The sequence below is a fragment of the Triturus cristatus genome, chromosome 6, assembly GCF_964204655.1.
Source record: "Triturus cristatus chromosome 6, aTriCri1.1, whole genome shotgun sequence".
NCBI classification, from domain to species: domain Eukaryota; kingdom Metazoa; phylum Chordata; class Amphibia; order Caudata; family Salamandridae; genus Triturus; species Triturus cristatus.
This window is the reverse complement of record NC_140589.1, coordinates 1,775,563,909-1,775,585,483: the sequence shown is the minus strand read 5'-3', so window position 1 is coordinate 1,775,585,483 and position 21,575 is coordinate 1,775,563,909. Positions and strand designations below refer to the sequence as shown.

Here is a 21,575-nt window from a genome sequence, read left to right as displayed (position 1 = left end):
TCCCCTATACTTTCCTGCAGGGGCATCTCTGCCATTGTGGCAAAGATCTACACCTACGTGTGAAAAGTTACTAAAAGTAACTTTAAACTCGTAAATTCAGTTTTAGAAATTAGGCTTCGAGACATGCAAGTCGAGATGTCAGTGTAAATCTACACTTAAAAGTGGTGAATCCCCCCCCAAAAGTGTAGGTGCAGGAGTAATTTAATCATGAGTACATTTAACCATTTAAATTTATCTTTCTGAATGGTCCCTGTTGTTTCTCATGGCACATATCATAGAATGGATACAATCTGGCTGTCATGGGCACGAGAGTGGGTGTTTAGTAACTTCCAGAGTTCCAGAAGATCTAGTAGCTTGAGAATAGCTGCTGTATGCTTATCAATAACTTTGTAACTTCTTGGAATCATGCTTTCAAGAGCTTGGTCAAGTGTGGGATTTTTACATGACAATAGCCATTCTTGGACGTTCTTGCAAGTACCCATTAACTGGTCAGTGATTAGTTGTGAGGCAAAATCTTCAAATTCACAGTCTTTGGCATGTACTTTTAAAGTTGTGACAAAAGCGCTCTGTGCACTAGTAAAGATATTGTCACGATACACAGGTACATTCTATTGGTCTCAAAATACTTCTCTAATTGCTTTGCAATTGTTTAGACCTCATCTAAATCTTCTCCTGCTTGAGGTGTATAAGGCAGCAGATTATCATTGCCCCTCGTGCCTAAATAATATAATACATATTTTTCTCCTCTGGCCTAAATCTGTGGCCATCAATAGCGCCAGATATTCATTAAATTTGCAAACCATGTATTCCATTTGGTGGGAGGATTACAGGTGGATGTGTTGCATTAAGTCCATTAGTGATGCTCAGTGTCCTATAATACACCACGCAAGAGGTCAAAGACTATGTGAAATCTGCAAAATAAAATCTAAAAAACAAATGTTGTGGAATATTCCACTTTAAAATGATTTATTTTTATATGTATATACAGATCTGACAAAGTTTGGAAATACTGAAGTGAGCAATCAGCTTTGTGAAGGAAGTGTGGGAATCACTGACCATGTAATTGCAGAATAGTTTCCTCTCTCAGTGTGCGGGTAACTACAGAAGCCTTTAGTAGATATTGTCATTGTAGGCCGAACACAAGTGGCACATTGGAGAATTCAACAATAAAACATACAGACAAAAAGGTGGCGTTGTCTGTCAGCCGGAAATAAACTCAAGATTAGTGGATATCAAGAGGCAGCTGGTGGCACTGTTTTGAAGCCGGAAGTGACGTCTCCAGAAATGATCCTTCTGACCGCCAGCCCTTAAGTACACATGAATAGGGGTTGGGGTTGCTGTGAGGTGTGATAATTGGTGAAAAGAAAACAGTTTGTGGAGGTAACGCTCCGATGCACTCGAGGACTGCGAACATCATGAGGAGAGTCCAGTGCATGCCACAAATGGCAATATTCACCCAAGAAAGTGTGCACACATAAGCACTTCAGGCCACCAGAGAAGATAACAGGATGGAGGTTGCAAGAGATGTGCCTTCTACAGGTTCCTTTAACTTAAGGATTACTAATTGAATGTCAAATTGCAAAATAAGGAATAGCTAACCTTAACGGTTACTTGATGTCCACACTCTGTTGACATGTAATGGCGAATGTTTCAAAGCCGGATAGATTGGTCCCAGGCATAAACTACTCTGTGTCTTCTGTACCACCTAGGGACGCATTGTAATGCTCGGGTCTAAATCTAAAATAGTTACAAGCGCAGGGATCCCATGAAGGCATCAGACAGTAGTTTTAGTTGAAATCTGTAGGTTTTGAGGCACAACAGGTTTACAAAGCATACCGCCATCAGCTGGGGAACCCAGTGACTACAAAACCGGTATCTGCCAATCCCAAGATTGTGATCTGCGATGATGCAGCGGTGTTCTCTGATGTGTGAGAGCCTCACATGACACTTAAGTCACCACAAAATGTGACAAATGCACTGGTGGTGATATATCCAGCAGAAGAAAGTTGTTTTACCACAATACGTTGTACTCATCACTTGTAAGGGCTGACAACAGTATCTTCCTCAGTTCTTAGGCCTCACCTGGTTTGTTGTGCTCAGTCCCGGATAGCCCATTTTCGGAATTACTGTCTATTTCTGGATACTTCAAAAGGAATATTATGTCATGTGTCCAAAGGTGCATCTGGAAAATTGTGTCTAGTTCTTGACACCTCCCACACTTGCAGAATCGCTGCTGCATTTAGAGGCAACATCCGGCTGTGACTTCCATTCTGGATGCCACATCCGAAGTGGTGTATCCCATTCTGGGGCCACTTTAGAGTATTATTTTTAATTGTGAAAGCCACCTCTGACGTTGAGGCCTCATTTGTGTTGTAGCAAGTTCTGAGGACTACTTCTTGTATATTGTTAGAGGCCACATCTAGCGTTATCAAGTTCTGGAGCCAGTTCAGGTGTATTGTGTACACTTCTCAATGTTGTAGCTGAAATATTTGTTTATTTGGGATGGAAGGTTGGTTATGTTGAATGGATGAGTGATTGGATGCATGAAAGAAGGTTGAAAGATTAGTCGGTCAATGTGAATATTGTTGGATAGGTTGGATATTGAGGGGATTGAAGGGATGGATACGTTGGGTGGATGAGGTGATCGGGTCAGTAGATGCCTCTTTCAGTATGTGACTTGAGAGTTGAATGGGTGGGTGAATTGGAGGAGCGAGAGATGAGGTACACAAAGTCATTCAGATAAAAGTTATGCATCTGTGCACTTTACACTGTAGCAACTCAGCAATAGGATGTGCATGGAAACGTACCACGGGCTCAGCGAAATCCCACAGGAATCAAAGTGATGTGCAGAAGAGCTTTTCAGGTATACCATAGCAGGTACTGAAATTCAGTATACCATTTGAGAGGCTTTCTGAATATAACGAGCTGTAGGCACGTCATGTCCCCTTTGTACTACGTTTGTATATCCCATAGACCAAGGAAGGTAGAAATTTCATAAATGGTACATCACAATAAGATGCACATCATGTTGTGGTACCTGCAGTGGATTACTTTGAACGGGCAAAAGCCAGACAACTTCAGTGCCCCCATGTCAGGTGCATCTGCCTAAAGCCAGACAACTTCAGTGCCCCCATGTCAGGTGCATCTGCCTGATCCTAATATTGACCCACAAAGATGCTCTCAAAACAAGGCACCTCTCTGAATATGAATACAAATAAAAAATAACTTGGGTGGTGTGTCTACTGGATTTAGAACGTGTTCTCTGTAATCGGGCCAAAAAGTGCCTCCTCATTTCATTTTAGACAGCAGGGTATAGACCGTCACAAGAGAGATCGAAAAACAAACCTCCTGCATTCTGGCCAAACTCTCAATACTCTCATGAAAGAAGCTGTTTCAAAGCCATTAGTTAGGTCTTTTCTTTATAATACAACTGCAGAGCTGTTGGTTTTGTCAGTGTTTGTAAAGTATTGTTTAAAAAGCTAAAAGGGGAAAACTAATCGGAATACTGAAGGAAAAACATACATATCTTACAGTATCTCAAAACTGTACCTTGAATTAAATTCAGTGTTTCTCAATTTTATAAATGGCATCGTTTATTTTTTCAAATACTTTTCACTCAGGATACCGATCCGAATTAAAAAAGAATAAAGGAGTGTCAGAATGTAAAGCAAAGCATTTGCCAAGGCCAAATTTATTTTCCACAGGATTTCGACATCTACTCCCCTGTGGTAGCCCCAGAAGCTAATTTATGGCCTCCCTAGGAGAAGTGTCATGCTAAGTATAACGTCTATCTCGGATGCCAGCTGAGTGTGTGCAGCAGACGCCCCCTTCGCAAGAGCCATAAAAGCTTTTGTGTGACAAAGTTTGTGCTTTCGGCCATACCATCGCAAAAGTATACATGTCTATGCTTTTACAGACAAACTGGGAGGAGTAGGGGCAACACAGCGCTGGAGGGCAAGCAGCTCACAAGGGCGAAAGCTAAAAAGCAGGTGCGCACTCTCATACAGTGCTAAATGAAAAAGAAAAAAGTAGATTCCTAAATGCAAGCAGTGGAAGGATACAAGTAAGCCAATCAAAAGGATAATGAAGAAGCCATGCGCCCTCTGCGGGCAAAACACAAGTAGAAGGCAAGGCATCAAATAAGAAGCAAGTAAATGAAAGTGACAATACATCCAACCAATCCTAAGCAGTGGGCGGGCTGCAGGCCCACAGCTTGCTCTGTCTGGTATACTCAAATTAAAAATACACCAGATACAGTGGATTTCCACTGACCTATTTCTTTGTTTACCATTTCAATTTCCATTGCAAGTCCCAGTGGCTTTTAGAAGCCCAACATCTGTGACATTTTCAGATAGAGATTCAGTCAGTTACTTTTACATAAAAACACGATCCTGGTAAAACGGTGCAGGAGGATGTAGGATTTCTTATTGTCCTTTCTGCCAGCACACCAAGAGCCCTACAAGGCCTATTGCCCGAGCACAGACACCATCTGCCTGTGGATTGAGTGTGCAGCTTGAAGCACCCCTTCCTGCTCAACTCAGAGAAGACAGAGGTCCTCATCCTCAGACTCTCTCCCACCGCATGGGACAACACCTGGTGGCCCAACGCCCTCGGCAAACCGCCCACCTCCAGGGACCACACCCAGAACCTGTGCATCGTACTCGACTCCTCCCTCTCCATGACCCGACAAGTCAACGCCGTCACCTCCACCTGCGTCAACACATTCCGCGTCCTTCGCAAGACCTTCAAATGGACCCCCCTCACCCTCCCGAATCAAAAAAGACCGGCACCCAGGCACTCATAGCAGCAGACTAGACTGCGGAAATGCCCTCTACGCCGGAATCAACAAGTCCCTGCTTTGCAAACTCCAGACCATACAGAACACCACAGCCTGACTCGTCCTCAGCATCCCTTGACAAGAACACATCTCCCAACACCTGCGAGACCTCCACTGGCTCCCCATCGATAGAGAGTAACTTTCAAGATACTCACCCACGTCTACAAATGCCTCCACAACACCGAACCCCAATACCTCAACAAAAGAATATCCTTCCCGTACCCAAGAGAAACCTCCGATCCGCAGAGCTCGCCAAAACCCCACAATTCTGCAGAGCCAGAACGGGTGGAAGAGCCTTCTCCTACATCGCAGCCAAGACCTTGAATGAGCTCCCGGTTGACATCAAACGCGCCCCCTCTCTGCACATCTTCAGGAAGACCCACAAGACCTGGCGCTTCGATTTTAATGGAGCTGCTTAACCTCACCCCCCCCCCCACCCCTCCCAGCACCTTGAGACCCTCACGGGTGAGTAGTGCGCTTAACAATTCCCTGATTGATCGATTGATGTTGATGGTCCTCAGCAGTTTGATGCAAACAACTGCTTCATCTTGTGTTCAGCAGTGCTGCAGCACACATTCTTGGATTGTGAAGGAACCATTTGTATGAAGAGCATTAGTACACCTACTGAATGCTTCACCATGCACGCCAAGCAAAAGAAACACTCCTTTACCAAAGGAAGGAACTGTTAGACGTCCGTCTACTTTCTCCTGTGTAATCTATTTCTCATTATACCACTCCTGTGTTTTTCCCTAACAAAAATTGTTCTTACACGCCACGAGACATTTTTCTTTATCTCTGTCGTTAGTACCTTTAAATGACCAATTTCAGTATCGATAAATAACAAATACTATTTTTATATCATATGTTGAAGAGGGAACTTACTATTTGCACAAGCTCTTTTTGCAAGCACACTGTATTTTGAAATCGGGAGCAGATCCAGGCTACGTTTTCCTCATACCCACTCGAACAGAACTTGGACATTTTGATAATTCCTGATATCTTAAAATGGGTTGAAATATCTGTGTTTTTGCCACATTGGGAATTACCCAGAGCACAAATCAAATTAGCAGCTACCAGTCTATAATAATAGAGGAAGCCAAACTCCTCCAGATAGGCATATTTTAGTGGGGATTGCGAATGAGAAAACAGTGAAGTGAAAAATAAAGTTCACCCCTTAAGTATCTCTGATTTTACTCGTTAGGATATTCGGACTTTCATATAATCTTAAACTAGTAACGTAAAGTAAATGAGTCTAACCTCGTGTAACAAAGCGTACAGGTTTCACCTTGACAACAAATTGTAGTCTTTTGTGACTCAGTGCACCCATACTACTTTCATATCCGTAAGAAGGTAAATACAATTGGTTACTGCTAAATAAGTGAATGGGATTACTTCATCAGCAGGATTTATCTTGGTTATAGATCCCACTTGCACTTTAGCTATTATTTTAGTGGTCATGTGGAGTTACTCTTGGTTGACATTGCCTGGTGCAAGGTCCCTGCAGGCAGTTGTTAATGGGGTGCTCTCTATCCGTCTCGTTTGATATGGTTGCTACTGCAACAATGATAATAGGTTAGCAGCCTGTGTTCTCCTTAGGGAAAGCGTTCGAGACTCCCGGTATGATCATTCAGGGATGATTTTGATTGGTCAGATGAATCTCGCATTACCGATCAAATCATTTATTTCTAAGAAATACATTCTTACAGAAATATAGCATTAAGTTTCCAATTCATCAGCACATAACATTTGAATATATCATAAAACTCCAGTAAATAGACTAAATAACGTTATGACAGGACGGCACAATAACACAAACAAGCAAAAATCCATAATTAAAATACATTTTCAAAATGTACAAGTTAGAGGAATGTACTATAAATCCAATTAATTGACATGCTTCTAATGTTCGGAAGGTACACAAATTTTGCCCTATTAAAGTTTAAATCAGCAAATAGTTTCAATCACTTTTGTAAAAATATAAAGTGCATTGCACAGGACGGAGTTTGAAGAAAACCTCTGAAACAGGTACGGCCAGACTAAAAAGCCCCAATTACCCAGTTTCGTAGATCGCTATTGAGTACAAATCAAGTTCTCCTATCTTGGACTACATGTTCTCAATTTGTTCGGGAATCATCCTTATGCCCCACCGCACGGTGTAAAGTTACTATTCAGGAGCGACTGGAGGAAGATTTCCTAACATAAGGTAACAAAATTCTTCATAAGTATTGGCCAATACTAATGGCTACATCCTGATGTATCATACGACACAACAGTTTAGGCCCATTTCTATAGACAAAATCCCATATGTTTTAAAGATTGATAGCAACATCTTCTCCCTTTCCTCTTAAACAAATGCACAGTGCACTAATAGATGACACGCCAAGTACCCTGAACCCAGCTGACAAGGACACTGGCCTCTATTCTCCGCTATCTGTGCTTTTAAACCTGGTGCCCGCCACCCAGGGCCGATTCTTACCCTCAAACGCAGTATTTCGTTCCGCAAGTGTCTACCTGATATTCTATAGAGCTACTGGAAGAGATCGGGGCCCTCCTGAGTTAATAAAAAGGGGGCAATTGAACTCCTATTCCCCAAATACAATATATCTTCATTCCAACTGGTTTCCTCAGCACAATGCCTGAGTGCTCTTTATTTGGCCAATTTCTCTCGATTCAACCCCTTCGAGCTGCATATTTGAAATGCCTAAGCATTCCGTAATGATTTCCACTGTGTTCCTCTTACCAGGAAAGGTTGCCATTATTACCTCAGGGAGGATTTGCCCAGATGGTTTATCACAGGAATAGTATCTCAAGGCCCTTGCATCCGTCAAAAGACCCCAAGCACAGATTTCAGCTCACGCCTTATGGCTTCAATGATTGCATTTTTTGGTAAATCAAGCAATGGTTTACAGAATACTGCGTTCTAGCATGTCCCATGCCACCGGTCCTCTGTCCCTGGCAAGCACCTCTGCTCCGTACAGAGCCTGAGTAATTATCTTGCCCAATATAACTTTACTAAAAAGCTCAAAGATGTAGCTACCATATTTATGATCAAACCTCTTCAGACCATTGACTTCGGCCATCAATGCAACCCTTCAACTGGCCAGGTGCTTGTCCCATTTTAAGTTATCTGAGAATACCATCCCCAAGTATTTGTAAGCTCGCTCTTACTCCAACTGCATATTGTCTAGGAATCAAGGAAAACTCCTCTTCCACTTTGCAAATAGCAAAGTTTTTATCTTGTCAATATTAATCGACAACTTGTTCTCTAGACAATGTAATGCGTTTCACTTGCATGGGAGCCCAATGGGCATAAGATCCCTCACCACCAGCTCATCCGCATACATTAGAAGGCCTGTATGCTTGCCCCCAGTCTTAGGGGAAAAACTATATGTAGCACTTAATTCAAGAGGGAGATCCGCAATGAATGAGCTAAATAACAGGGGTGCCAAAACGGAGCAGTGCCATAACTTATTCTCCACTGGGGTGTTCATTAAAAAGGCTGCCAGCCCCATCCAGATCGGCCTGAACCCAGTTATTACTATGGAGTTCAATCAAGAAACATAGCAGGCCCTCAAGGATATTCCACTGTTGGAGCTAAAGCCACAAAGTGCCTCTGTTCAGCCTGACGAAGGCTGTCCAGAAGTCAACAAAGACAACCTACCAACTCCATATTACCTCCTTAATACCCACACAAGCCCCCCTTGCCGCGCCAGAGGCATACGACCTGCTCCAAATGCTCAGGCAGCTAAATGATTTAATAAAGTCCGGGCAAATAACTTCGTGGTGATATCCAATAATGATATCAAGCAATAAGTGGCCGGTGAGTCGGATTTACTTTTTTTGTGTGGATCCAGGATGATATCCGTAATTGTTACCCACTTAAAGAACCTACTTAGAAGACCATCTTGGCCACCAGCTCTGGAGGATTTCATATTGCCAGCTGCGGCCCGCGCAGGTAAGAGCGGTGGGGCCAGCTGGGGGGGATTTCGGTGGACGAAGCCGAGGGAAAAATAATTTTCCCTCGTCATCGTCCGTCAAAATACCTCTCATCCCCACCCGGCCCCACTGTTCTTACCTGCACGGGCCGCGGCTGCATATTGCACATGATTTCTGAAAGTACCACCGTTGTTTTGGGGATTTGATATAACCTGTTTGTCAGATTGCAAAACACCCGAGACCATCACCAAATTTTCAGGATTTCCTTCCCTATAAAGGGAATGAATGAAGGTTTACCAGTCTTCCGAGGCTGTCTGCGCCTCCAAGGGGGGTGGTGATATAAAGGTGATGGAATTTACCATTCTCCAGAAGTGCTTCCTGCCTTTCCCTGCAATGACAGCTAACATTGTTACCCAATTTGCTATATAAATGTTCCTTTCTTATAGGCACATAAAGTGTGATATGCTTTTTGAGGCCTCCATTGCCTCTCTTAGGCATATGCTATTTTGTTATTGCTGAGGCACTGGCGGCACTTATTCAGTTCTTCTTCCCTCCCGACAATCTTTCATCAAACCAGTTACTCTCCAATTCTCTGCGGCCACAGATTAACTCTGGTCCAACCTTTCCCAATTTAAAATGGGCTAACAGTTGCTTCATTAGTGTGTCATACATACCATCCAGTCCCATTGTCCCCTTTTGCCACATCTGGGAGCTCAAATTCAATTGAGGACAGAGCCTGTAGCGATTCTTCTGCAATCATGACCCAAATTCTTCGATGGTTTACTCCCTCTGGAACCAGAACTCCATTTTCTTGGGACTCTCAAGCTTCTTTAAGCTCTAAACTGAGTACATTATGATCACTAGGGCCTAAATCAAGAACCGTAGAATTTTGTACCCAATGAAACTGATGTCCTGGAGCAAACACATAATGGGCATACAGCTATTGCCTTATTTATAGGTACTGGCTGCAGGTATGTCATCATTACAACGCCCATTAACATTAATCAGATTCTGCTGAACTAAACTGGACAAAACCTTTGCTTCCCCTTTTGGGGCTCTTGACATGAAAGTACCCTCAGCGACATCAACTGGTCCTTGAAAGAGACATCAGGCACTTTGAATGATGATTTTTCGGTAAAAATCCCATCTGCAATAAAAAGAGCATCTGGGTAGTCCTAGTACAGTTTTTGCAAATCATCCGTAAATTTCAAAAGCTCACTCTTCGGAATGGAGCACACTGGTGGAACATATATATTGAAACAAACCGTTTCTTTCAACACCGCCACTTCATTGAACAAATCAATTACGCAAGCGAGCACCCAGGCGTAGGTGGTTTGCAGCTCCGTTACTTTCCTCTCACAGAGACACCAAAATGAATAGCCTACCTGCAGCTCTTCCTCTAGCTGAGGGTTTGGCATTTTGCACAGTGGGAACAAAACCCTCAACTAGCGGGCAATCTATTATCCACGTTTCCCGGAGGAACAATAACGGGTAATTATTCAATATCTCTTTATAATTTCCTGCTTTCGTAAAGGCTTTAACCCATATATGTTCCACACCAAGACACAACCCGGCAATCAATGCCCTGGCTCCTACCAATCAATGTTATCAGCTCCTCTGTCGCTCCAGGATATGGTATGACCACCTTGTGTGAGTTGGAGAAAAGGACTTACAACCCTCCAAAGTTTTTATGGTTGTAGATAAGGACCTTCATCCCTCCAAGGATTGGGTGGGGGTTTTGGCCATGTCAGAGTGGTGGGACATATCTTGATTCCCTCTAATTTGGACTGTATCATTTTTAACGGTATCGGTCACTATTCTATCCTGCGACCCATTCCGTTCCCACCTGCTCCTCCCAAAGCCAGCTTTCTGTCCTGCTCCGAGGCACCTTGTTGTAACTACCTGGTTGTGTTTTAAACTGCTGTGTTTGTCTAGGAATGGAGCTCGTCCATAATGACCACCTCCCCCCGACCGCTGGTTGACACTCTCCCAATCTACCTGCCCGCTGCTCTGTAAGTATATACCTTGGGCTTCCAGAGCAGTCTCTGAGGCTTCAACTAAACACTTCACCTCTTCGGAGGCAAATAATACACGTTAGCTCCGCATCTGCTACAGTCTGAAACCCCACAAGAACCAAATCCTTTGAAGAAAGACTCCGGGAAAGCCGCTCCTTCCTCTTAGATAGAGCCCATACCCTGATATCTTTTCCTACCTGGACTAACTGGAGTTTTTTTTCGGAACATCTTTAGCTTCTCCCTTACCAGTACTAATGGGAGGCAGGATTTTAGTTGGGGGTCCCCCTGGAACTTCTCCTATTGTACCCCCCCCCTCACACCCACCCCACCATCCCTGCTTGTTTCACCCCTGGTGATAGTTTAGTCTGCCCTCCTGTACCTATCCTAGAGGTTCTTTCCTTAGGGATTAATACAGGGCTTCTCCATGCACAAACAGCTTTCCACCAAGTTTTACATTCCTTCTTCTGCTAGTAACACTCCTTTTCCCTCCCAGTCTTAAGGACAAGCTGATTGTATATTTTGACAGTACTCCTCTATTCCCATAGGTGCTCCCTATTTTGACGTCCTGCTAAGGGCCCTTTGATACAAAGGTGCCACATACAGTATGGGTGGTAGTTTCGATACTCTCATGGGACCTAAGTGGATCTCCTGTCACTGGACTGCAACCCTTTGTTTCCCCTCCGTGGGTGGAGTCCTTAGTCCTTTCCTTTAGCGTCCTTCTAATATTTCCTAGGCGCTGAATCCGCTTGACATTTTGGGTGTTACCCAGTTCTAGGGCTTTTGACATTCCTTGGAGTGTTACTTGCACAAGGGATCAGAGGTTCAGCATTGTAGATCTTGCGCAAACTCAGACACATTTGCCTGAGAATTGCCCTCAGCTATAAATTCATAGTCCTCACCTGCAACCCCTTCCTTAATCCTTGACCCGGCGGCTCCTCCAGCTCAGTAGTGAGTATCCCCTCAGTTTTGATGTTACCGGGTGGCTTGTCCAGGAGTGGGTGTACCCTGCCTTCCTTTGATAATATTGGTGAAAATTATAATTTAGGGGGTCTTACCCCCATAATACCTTCCCGCAACATTTGACACCCCTACACCAGGTTGGATAATCCGGATAACTCCAACTCTTCTAACTCCAGATGGGCACTACCAATAGGAGGATGGGCAACTCCAACATCTGCCCTTTCTACAACAACAGCCCTGAGGTCAACCACAGATAACTTACTATTTAAATGGTTATCAACAGTAAGAAGGCCACCCCCACTCTGGGGTACTTCATCAGAGTAGTAAATAGGTCCTACAAGTTTTCACCTCATAATATCCTCAGATAGAGGAGGGATGTCTGAATGAACATTTCCCATTCCACTCATCAATGCTACAATCCATATTGGGGGGATGGGTTGCCAGTGACTAAACTGGTATGGTAGTCTCCATAATAGTTGTAGTTTGACTCCTGCTTTCTGTTCCATTAATGTAGATGCCATGATATCCTTGTCTAATGCCTTGATTGAGTGACCCCTTGCTTTAAAATGCTTACACACCAAGTCCTGCCAGGACTCGGCAGTCCTGCTACCGACCTAACTGACTTGAGCTACTGTTGCTGCTTCCCCTTGGGCATTGGTAAATGGAAAATGGAAGCAGCTGGTTTTGCTGACTTTAGTACCGGCTCCAATGAAGGCTTTGATAAAGGTTCCATCGCACCCTCCTCCTCATCTTCATTTAGTCCATGTCTTGAAGAGGCAGAAATTAATCGTACTGAGGGTTTTTCTTGTACCACATTACATATAAAACACATCCTGGGCGGGAATTTGACTCACTTAGCTGAGGACCGGCCAATCTGTGTTTGTCTACATAGGTAAATACACTGCATGGAGCACAAATTTCCCCCGGGTGGCACTTATAGATGAGTGGAATATATAGGAAACGGGGATACTGAGGGAGTAGGTTGTACTAATGGTCACACAGCACTTTTTGGTACACGTTTCTCATCTCTACGCCCTTTCACACCTTCTCCCCCACCCATTTTACCCCTGGGTCAAAGCAAGTTCTCAAACATCTTTGTTAGTACCAAGCTCAAAACAAGCGCAAGAAGAGTTGATAACAGTGTCTATAGGTTTTCCTCCAAGACCGCAGGATACCTCTTCTAAAACTCTTATCTCTTACCGCCTCGTAGCACTCCTGATCCCGGAACTGGTCACACTGCAGGAGCCACTGAAGTTGCAGTGCGGAGCGGATAGGCTCAAGATGAGGCTAATAGTGGGCAAATTTGCTAGTCAAATTACAATTGCAGAACAAATTACTACTTTGGTTGTAGGTTTTGGGGGCGTCTGGCGATAGCTGGTGAGTGGAACACACAAGCTCACAAATCACACCCTACCTAGTCAGGCCGCTTCTGCAGGCTGGGTTATCCCTCTAGTCTGCGTCAACTAGACAAACAGAACCTGCACATGAGCTATCTTGCTGCTGGCCGCATTAAATGCCCCCTCCTTACTATACCACTGTACACAGCTTGCTGCGAACTGCCAACCTTTGTCTGCTTGCCACGGTCTCCTGTAACTTCCATATTTCCCATGTGGTCTTCTACTGCAGATCATATTATTTTTACTCCTTTTCCGGGCGACCCTCCAGAGGCTGCCAAATCCCGTTCACCAGGCTCGCCCCCTCAATGGTCAATGCTCAAATGCTCCCGATAGCCACCACCAGCACAATCGTCAGCCGCCATCCCAGCCGGACCACCTCAGCTTTACTGAATGAAGTCATCAAGCAAGTGTTGCTGTGAGCATTTATGTTGTGCTAACAGTTTGTTACTTCGTGGCCCAGACCACAGCAGCAGCAAACCATGAACTGTCACAGTGCAGCCTTCAAAGAAGCTGCTGTGGTATTACTTTGCTCATCTGTCAACATGTATTCATTGGATACCTACTCCTTTTGGAAAGATCCACTTGGTCAAAGAGACCTACATGTCTATTTCAATGATCTGCCATTCTTCAAGTGAGACTTGTAGAATTCCTTGCCCATTCCTTGAAGCCAGTGGTGCTGTATTGCCTTTCAGCTAGGATGTTATCTTAACCTTAAACAACATTTCTTTATTATGAATCTTTTTATGGGTTCAAATGAAAATCAGTCAGGTTTAGTTCTTCCTGCACCAGAAAGGAAAATAAGATAGTGCTGTACCGTGGGCCTCGCCTCCTCTAGATTCATCGGTATCTTTAGTTTTGCAGCGACATTGATGTTCTTCGATTAAAAAAAGTTGAATGCCTAAGTCGTATGCTGACGCAGTTATTGTACCCTTGGACTTTAAAATCTTATAGTAGAGACTTTTGTTGCAGGCAAGTAACTTATCCAGTTCTTCACTACATGGTTTTAACGCTTGGGGAAGGTGCTCAGGAGACTAGGAAAGGAACCAATGTTGCAGCAACTATATTTTTAAAGAGGTTTAATTGTGGTTGTCCAGTGAGTGTGTGCAGCTACTGTTCACAGTTGTTCTGGGACACATTCCAAGGATTCAGAAATGGAGAGAACTATTCTAGAGAACCTGCAGTGAGCATCACTTTTGATGCAGTGCTCTTTTGTGCAGCGGTTAAAGGAGTTTTTTATGCAAACATGTTACTGATCTAATATGAATGTCCTTGTGGACCAATTCAGACAGTACAAAGCAGCACAGTTGAGGTGTCTAGTCTCATCATAAGTGCACAATCTGTGACGCAGACTTGTTGATGAGCTTCCCTTGTGTGCCAACAGCTCTTACTTTATTCTGCTTCTGCCTGTTCTAATTCTTCATATGGAATTTTAACCTTTAGTGGACTGTCTGATTTAGCTTTATAAAAAGGGGCGCCGGATCAACCGGAATCTGGTTGTCCAGAACCACGGCTACTCCTCAGTACTCGGTGCAGATTCCAGGCACCTTTCCCAGTTACAACACAAATAGGATCTAATGTAAAATAGGACATTACCCCACATTTATACTTGAACGTATAGTAGCAGATATCTTGTGGGTTAATAGTCACTGTAATAGAATGAAGTAGCCTCTATTAGACGAAAGAAAATTGAAAGCATCTTGAGGAAAATAATCTATTCCTGTGACGTTCAAATGGCAAGATTGTATGTGGTACTTTTTTTTACTTTTTGTTCAGTGGAAGAAATGCAGAATCGACTACATTTTCTCGTTCTCTCTGCAGCACGTTCATTATGGCCAGCATGCTGTCGAAGCGACTTGGGAAGCGGTCCCTGATGGGAGCCAGGGTGTGCGTCCCAAGCACCGTGGGAGATGGGACACTGATGGCTGGACACTATCCCACCTTACAGGCCGTGCTCGGCGGGGAGGCTCCGCTACTTGCCTGCGAGGACGGCTACTGCAAGGAGTGTCCAGAAGAGGGCGTCAGAGGGCCCGAAAACCTGACTCTGAACCGTTACAAACTATATCCGGGGCAAAAGGTGAAACCGGGGCTGTCAACATTTGTTACTTTCTAGTCTACATACTCTCACAATGGCACGGAGTGTAACAAGTATAGGTCTCTGTAAAAATTCTGGTTCTTGAGTATCACGTTTTTGGAAATAGCAGTTATGTTTAATTATTTTGTGCACTTCTACTGATTTAGTCTTCACTGTGGCTCAGGAGTCAAATTTATCTGGAAGTCCCAAAAATGTGCCTATTTGCTTGCCAGTATTCATTCTTATTAAGCATGCTGGAGATGCAAAATGGCGTTAAATGTAGCTATTTTAAATACTGTACGCTAATAGCTGGTTGAAGCACGAACGCTAAGCATTTGGAGGTGCCTCTGAAATAGGAAGGAAGGTCCAAGAATGCCCTTTTGCACTGTACCTTTCCTCACAGTTACTGATTTATGAGTTGTTGTTGGATTTACTAATGTAAATAAACATACATTTATTTTTCGACCAATGCTACTCTTTTCTTTGATACCCGTTGTTAAATAACGGCCATCGCTATAGCTAGAATTGGTCTTGAGTCTTGGCTCTGACTCCTAGAATGGAAACCCAGATGTGGACTTCTAAAATTGTAGTTTTCTTTCTATACTGTTTGCCAAGCATCTGCTTTTATTAGGTTCAGTTATGGTTATGTCTCCTTGAATCAGTTTTTTCTCAAGGGATTTCATATCCATGGAGAATATTTTTCAATAATATTGTATGTTGATTCACTGATACAGAGAGTACCTTGAGGTCTTAAAAGACCACCACACGCCAGTCTTGCTGGGTACTATTAAATCTAGTAAGTGATCAAAACCACCTTGGAGCAGAACCCAACAATTTCTCTAGTCTGTGACGAATGCCACCAGCCTGGTGCAGAAGATCTTGCTGGATCTATTACTGTTTATAAATTGTCGATTAATCCCTTCATTACTCTCGATTAGAAAATACAAATGTGGTTTGTTTTGAAGATGCGTTTGATCCAGGTCATGATAGCGCACTAACGACAATAGTGAAAATGTGCTCTTCGGCATGCATTGTTTGATCTGTATGTTTCAACAGCGGAGGGGTATACTCTGCACTTGTTTGTAATCACCTGCAGTACAATGACCAGGAACTAGGGCATTGCCTATTGACATTACAGTCCTTCTGCTCTGACCTGGTGTATGTAGCCCGCAAACAATGCTTCAGAAAGCTTTATGCTTGAGGTTTTATGTACATCTTTTCTTTCTACTTTCATTTGTAGAATGATATACCTGTTTAAGGATGATCTATTACTTATTTCCTTAAACTGCAAGGTTTTCTTTGTTGTAGCTTGACCAAGGTTCGAGAATCTTGGAGTGGTATTCAATTTGTGACTGGTTTGGCTATGTTCATCCATTCACTGATCAGCTAATCATTAAAACCCTTTCAAACACTTCACAGCATGGCTGCAACAATGTGTATTCTCTTTAAGCAACATCTGTTTAGAAGTATGTTTATCAGAACTGAAGGATCAAATTATTAGATTGTAGTCTAATCATGAAATTGGCTACTCAAGTCAGCCATTCAGTCTTATAACTTTCGTTTTACTGTTTGGGCTTCCTATTTTTTCACCATGAGTTGGTAAACACGGAGAGACTAGGGAATAAGTCGTTTATTTTGCATGTGTGCATGTTTATGGAGACGCAGACAAAACTGTTTTGATCTGAGGCCCTTCTGACAGAAGACCACCACCTTTGTTTTTGCAGGTGTTGGTAACCCATGATCGGCGCGAATGTGTGGCTTTTGTCGAACAGCATAATCATGTAGATGAGGAGGTGAAGGTATTCATCCCTGAAGAGAAACTGTACATCTCCAGGAAAACGGAGGATGTACGCTTGCCGGAAGTGCAGCTACACCAGGCCAATGAGCAAGGTCTATCCATAGCCTCTACAGAGGCGGCGCCAAGATCCGTGTCCAGGAGCATTGATGTCCCTAAAAGGTAGGTGCCGGCAGTGTTGGGGGGGGGGGGGTGGAGAGATCTTTTTAATGGTAGCTTGTGCACCTACTTCTTTAGACGCCCATCTCAAACTCAAGAAGCCTGCAGTTACGCTGAGTGGTGCTGAGAAATAGCTCCTGTACTTGCGAATGTTTTTTGTTCAATGTCCCGCATACTACCCCTGCACACTGAAGGCTGGCTTTTTGCTCGCCTTGGGCCATGCTCGTGCATGCCCTGGTCTGTGCTCCTCTTGGGACACATTCAGCCCCCCCGCCGCAATAACACAATTGCAGTTGCACTTCGTTCGGAGCAGTGGGGACTTATTTCACTGTGGGGCACTATCTTTTTTGTTTGCAAGAGTTTTCGCTCAATCCTCTGTCTTCAGTGCCCAGATTGGTCACAAAGCCAACGAGTGCTGCCACCTCTTCACTCCCTGATGCTTCGTGGGTAAGGACCGGACGTAGGTATGCTCTTTAATAAGAGACCCTCAAGCATCCCTATTCCTACATCTACCTTCCCATCTTCTTTTTAATACCACCGACGTCACTCTTTACCTGATTCAAAGAAAAATACTTAAGATCTAACCCTATTAGCATATTTTGACATTTCTTTGATCAGTTGGAAAATCTTCTTGTTTTACTTGCATCCACTGTTCGAGTCATCCTTCTTGGCAATTTCATTGCGACACTCGACAATAAACAAACCCTGTTTTCCCGGCTTCTGCCCCGTGGATCTTCATTAGAGTCATAAACACTGAATAATCATGTGCTGCCTGCCTGTACCCCAAAAATAGGTCCAATAATGAACATGTCCACTCTAGGCAGCTGGCAGGGATTGGCAGATATGATACTCTGAGGAGCATAAGAAATCCAGGTCTTAACCCTGTTCTAACCAATCTTCACCAAATACAGGTGTAAGAACCAAGCCATGTCATGACGAAGGTTGTTTCTACATGGTGTTGTACCAGAAGGGATGGTTTGGCCCAATTGTAATGTTGCCAAGCCTGAGTCAACTGTGTCAGTAAGTTCAACTGCTTGGGGTCTTGGTAGGCCTTATGCTTTAAGAGTACAGATATATTTTCCTAGGTGTGTTTGTGTAATTCGTATTGTGGAGTGTTCAGGCTGGATTCATAGCTGAGAGAGTTTACGTTAATTCTGGTGTCCCGCTACTAGCTTTGTGATTTCTGTGATCGTACGGTAAGGGATTTAATTTGCTGTGTATATCGGTCCTCTGTCTAGTTGTGATTCTCTCAGTGTATTACTATCCGATAGATCAAACTCTTGCTGTGTCCTCAGTCCCCATGAACCAGTGTGTTTATCGTGTTGTCAATGGTCACCCTTCTCAAGAACTTATTTGTTTCCTGACATGTTCGGTATATTTGTACAGCACAATGATCACTACTTAATTGACCTATTTTTTAACAATTTTATTTATTGGTATACATGGAATTCCCATTGACAGAACAGGGGATAGCATTGAAGGTGAATTATGCAAAGGCAGTTAACACTTCCCTTACACAATTGATCTGTGAGGATGGTATAATATTACATGTACCTTTTTAATATTTAATATAATGAAATCACAACATTAACCCCTACCCTCCCTTCACCCACGGTGCAAGATAAAGCAGTGATGAATTGAATGTCCCGTCCTCCTGATCCTAGGCGAAGGGTTGCGCAGTCTCCAGGGGTCCACCAGGCTCATATTATTGGGGCACACAGCAATAGACCCATGTAGACCGGTGAGATGTATTATATGTGAACCGACTGTCCCGCTTCCAAGAAAGGAATTATAAGTCCTTTGCACGGCGGGCGAAAGTCGTCCTTTGTGACATTCTGACATTACTGAAGAAGCTGATCCCATGCATCCGAGATAAAATATTTCTGTAAGCCTGCCTGCTCCTACCTATCTAGGAAAGTACTCTGCGCTCGACCCCTTTTGTGCATTGCCTTCGTATATGTTGGGACTGTCAGTGTGTTATTATGTTTACCAATTACGTGGCCTCTTGGTGCCATTCATGGGCAGGTTGTACATTTACCTGACAGAGTTCCTTTGGGTATGTAGGGGTAAAGGGAATATATTGAAGGCATAATGCTTCTTTCATTGTAGAGAAAGCCCATGAGCACCATCTGCGAGACCTGCAGTGGTACTGCTTGATGTCCCTCCTTACATTGATTGCTCCTCTTTGCATGAGATGAAGGCACGCCATTACAGCGTATGTGTAAAGCCATTGCATTACTACTTGCTGATGGGCTGGTATTCGTACCATATAGTCCACACAAGGCTTTTTATGTGATGGTCATTAAAAAGGGAGATGAGATTCACAGTGATTTTGTTTGAAGACTTTTTTTTAGTAGAACTTGCACAGTTAAACGCTGCGTTACAGAGATTGGTTTGAAAGCTTGGCAAACTAGAAGCGACACTGGTTTGATTCTCTTCAGGGTTGGCTCAGTGTCTCGCTTCTATGTGCTGTGTCTTCCCACAAATCCATGTTTCCCCTTTTGAAACTCTTTCTCCATATTGTGCTGCAGGAGGTCGGATGCAGTAGAGATGGACGAGATGATGGCGGCTCTGGTCTTGAGCAGTTTGTCTGGCAGCCCTCTCCTGCAGAGCCCTCCAAGCACCGACAGCAAAGTTCCAGGTGAGTGGATATTATCAAGGCTATATCCTCCTTGATGAGACCGAGCTGAATTTTTGTATTCGATTACAGATAGCGATGTTTACCCCCACATTCTCAAATACACCAAGGTCTCGTGCATCTCGTTACTTCACACCAAGAATATATATTTTTTGCTGGTGCTTTTGCTAGAACAGTCTTTTAGGGAAAGGGGAGGGGAGAGTGTGTTGCTGGTAAGTGCTATAATCCATGTCTTGCGAGTTGTGCCAAACATTAATATATTTGTGGTTGCACAAAGGTGATTGTGCAGTTCATTAAATAAGTGGTGACTACTAATTGTTTGGGAACATTTGAATAGGGTGCTATACTGTGCTGTAAGAGTTGCTAACCGTTACTTATTAGTAGTTTGTACCAGGAGACCTACTATACCTCTCTGTGCAACTCTGAGATCTGCAACTCTGGTGGATGAATCCATGAATATTTGTAAGGGGCAAACACCTACCCAAGGGAGCTAAAAGGCAATTAAAATTGAACCAAAGGGAATAACTATCCCTGATTAAAAATCCATATTTCCAGGTTTTTTTTAAACTCCTGAAAGTAAATTCCAGTATTTGGTAGACAGGAAAGAAATGTGTGCCCTCCCTTTCTGGCCCTTCAAATCCAGAGTACTGTGAGAAGCAGAGTGCCGGTAGATCCTAATGTTCTCCTTGGATAGTGCAACTTGCAGCATCTTTGGGCATAGATAGGCCCTGCCTTATTCACAGCCTGATAAGTAAGGATCAGGGTCTTACGTAGCACTCTCTTATGAATAGGGAGCCAATGCAATCCATGCAGACTGTTTCAAACTGATTCATGTCTCTGAAGCTTGAGTACAGGACGGGCTGACTTATTCTGAACTATCTGAATTCGGTGCACAGAGTTTTTAGGCAGATGCAAATAAAGTGAATTGCCATTGCCCAATCTTGAGGATAATTAAGACTGTGGGCCTCATGTACGTAGCCGAATACCGGTCGGTAACGGCCGATTTTCGGTAATTTTACCGTTACCGACCGGTATTTAGGCTTGTGACATGTAGGGGGCTCATTTCTGTATTCGGTAATTTACCAATTCGGTAAAATTACCGAATCGGTAATTTTACCGATTCGGTAAATTCCGAATACAGAAATGAGATGTAGGGGGAGTGTGTGGGTGTTGTTTGGAGTCGGTATTTACCACCAACTAATAGTTGGTGGTAAATAATGTATGGATGTGGAAATGCATTTCAGAGCGCCTAGACGTGTGCAATGTGGCAGACATACATGCCCTTAGGGCATGTATGTGTGCCACATGTGCACACATGGCCGTTTCAGGGGTGCAACAGGGTGTCAATGTGACACCCTGCCACCCTTGCATGTGTTCCCCCCATTACCGAATCGGTATTTACCGATTCGGTAATGAGGCATACCTTCCCATCAATGGGAAGGTATGCCTCATTACCGAATCGGTAAATACCGATTCGGTAATTACCGACTCACTCCGATTCGGTAACATTTACCGAATTTTTACCTACATACACTTTACCGATTCTAAAATACCGATTCGGTATGATTCGGTATTTTAGAATCGGTAAAGTGTATGCCACCTACATGAGGCCCTTAGTGAGGGACATCGCTCAAGAGAAGCGCCTGAGGAACAAATTGAAAGAAAAGTCCTAACCTCATCCATGGAGATTGTAGTGAAAGGCCACCCCGTATGGGACGAGACGTTGACCTCACGCTCTTCTTAGAAATTAGCTGAAGATGCAAATTC

At 43.6% G+C, this 21,575-nt stretch overlaps 1 protein-coding gene across 2 annotated transcripts in view; it reads left to right on the top strand.

Moving 5' to 3' along the window:
* Positions 1–21,575, top strand: part of ZNF395 (zinc finger protein 395) — a 96,801-nt gene that overhangs the window by 22,322 nt on the left and 52,904 nt on the right. For both annotated transcript variants that reach the window (XM_085613067.1, XM_085613068.1), the window contains exons 2-4: positions 14,964–15,219; positions 16,941–17,173; positions 19,702–19,811. In XM_085613067.1, the coding sequence (XP_085469193.1) occupies positions 14,974–15,219; positions 16,941–17,173; positions 19,702–19,811 (589 nt within the window). In that variant the 5' untranslated portion in view covers positions 14,964–14,973. The remainder of the gene's footprint in view (positions 1–14,963; positions 15,220–16,940; positions 17,174–19,701; positions 19,812–21,575) is intronic.